Source organism: Borostomias antarcticus (genome assembly GCF_949987555.1).
Source record: "Borostomias antarcticus genome assembly, chromosome: 22".
Classification (NCBI taxonomy): Eukaryota; Metazoa; Chordata; class Actinopteri; order Stomiiformes; family Stomiidae; genus Borostomias; species Borostomias antarcticus.
In genome coordinates this window covers 16,823,321-16,824,387 of record NC_140255.1, presented here as the reverse complement: position 1 = coordinate 16,824,387, position 1,067 = coordinate 16,823,321, and the positions used below count along the sequence as shown (strand labels likewise).

The following is a 1,067-nucleotide window of genomic DNA, read 5'->3' as shown; positions in this document are numbered from 1 at the left end:
TGACCAGGGTTACCAGGGCCCCGCTAGAGATTTCACTTCCTGGGCTACAGAAAATAAACATCACACATATGATGGGGACATTGTCCTAATCACACGGAAGCCACTTGGAATTTAAGCTTCACTTACTGACCTCACCCCTCCTGACACAACATCTCAGGAACTAACAGGACATTACTGACCCCTCCTGACACAACATCTCTGGAACTAACAGGACATTACTGATCTCTCCTGACACAACATCTCTGGAACTAACAGGACATTACTGATCTCTCCTGACACAACATCTCAGGAACTAACAGGACATTACTGATCTCTCCTGACACAACATCTCAGGAACTAACAGGACATTACTGATCTCTCCTGACACAACATCTCTGGAACTAACAGGACATTACTGATCTCTCCTGACACAACATCTCAGGAACTAACAGGACATTAGGGCAGTGTTGTTCCATTGTTAACACCCTTCTCTCTTGTCCTCTCCCAGGTCTGTTTGTGATGAGTGGGGCCATCATCTATACAGTGATGAGTCCAGAGTGGGTGCCAGCAACCTCATCCTTCGGGTTCGCCTACATCCTGGCCTGGGTTGCCTTCCCTCTGGCGCTGATCAGCGGACTCATCTACGTCATCTTGAGAAAGCGGGAATGAGAGCCCTGTTCCTCCGCCCCTTTACCTCACCCTGACCTAGGCCCCGCCCCCTCACCCATAACCAGACCCCGCCCCCTCACCTACAACCAGACCTAGGCCCCGCCCCCTCACCCAGACCTAGGCCCCACCCCCTCACCCATAACCAGACCCCGCCCCCTCACCTAGAACCAGACCTAGGCCCCGCCCCCTCACCCAGACCTAGGCCCCACCCCCTCACCCTGACCCAGACCTAGGCCCTGCCCCCTCACCCAGAACCAGAACTAGGACCCGCCCCCTCACCCTGACCCAGACCTAGGCCCCACCCCCTCATCCAGACCCGTGCCCCGCCCCCTCATCCAGATCTAAGCCCCACCCTTTAACCTCACCCAGACCCAGACCTAGGCCCCGCCCATTCACCTCACCGAGACCTAGGCTCCGCC

General features: G+C 55.8%; 1 protein-coding gene across 1 annotated transcript in view; it reads left to right on the top strand.

The window, feature by feature from the left end:
• The window catches only part of pmp22b (peripheral myelin protein 22b), a gene marked incomplete at both ends in the record, with an annotated part of 9,448 nt that extends 8,800 nt beyond the window's left edge, over positions 1-648 (top strand). The window contains one exon of the mRNA XM_084456539.1: positions 488-648. Within this exon, the coding sequence (XP_084312665.1) occupies positions 488-648 (161 nt within the window). The remainder of the gene's footprint in view (positions 1-487) is intronic.
• Between the last annotated feature and the right edge of the window lie 419 nt (positions 649-1,067).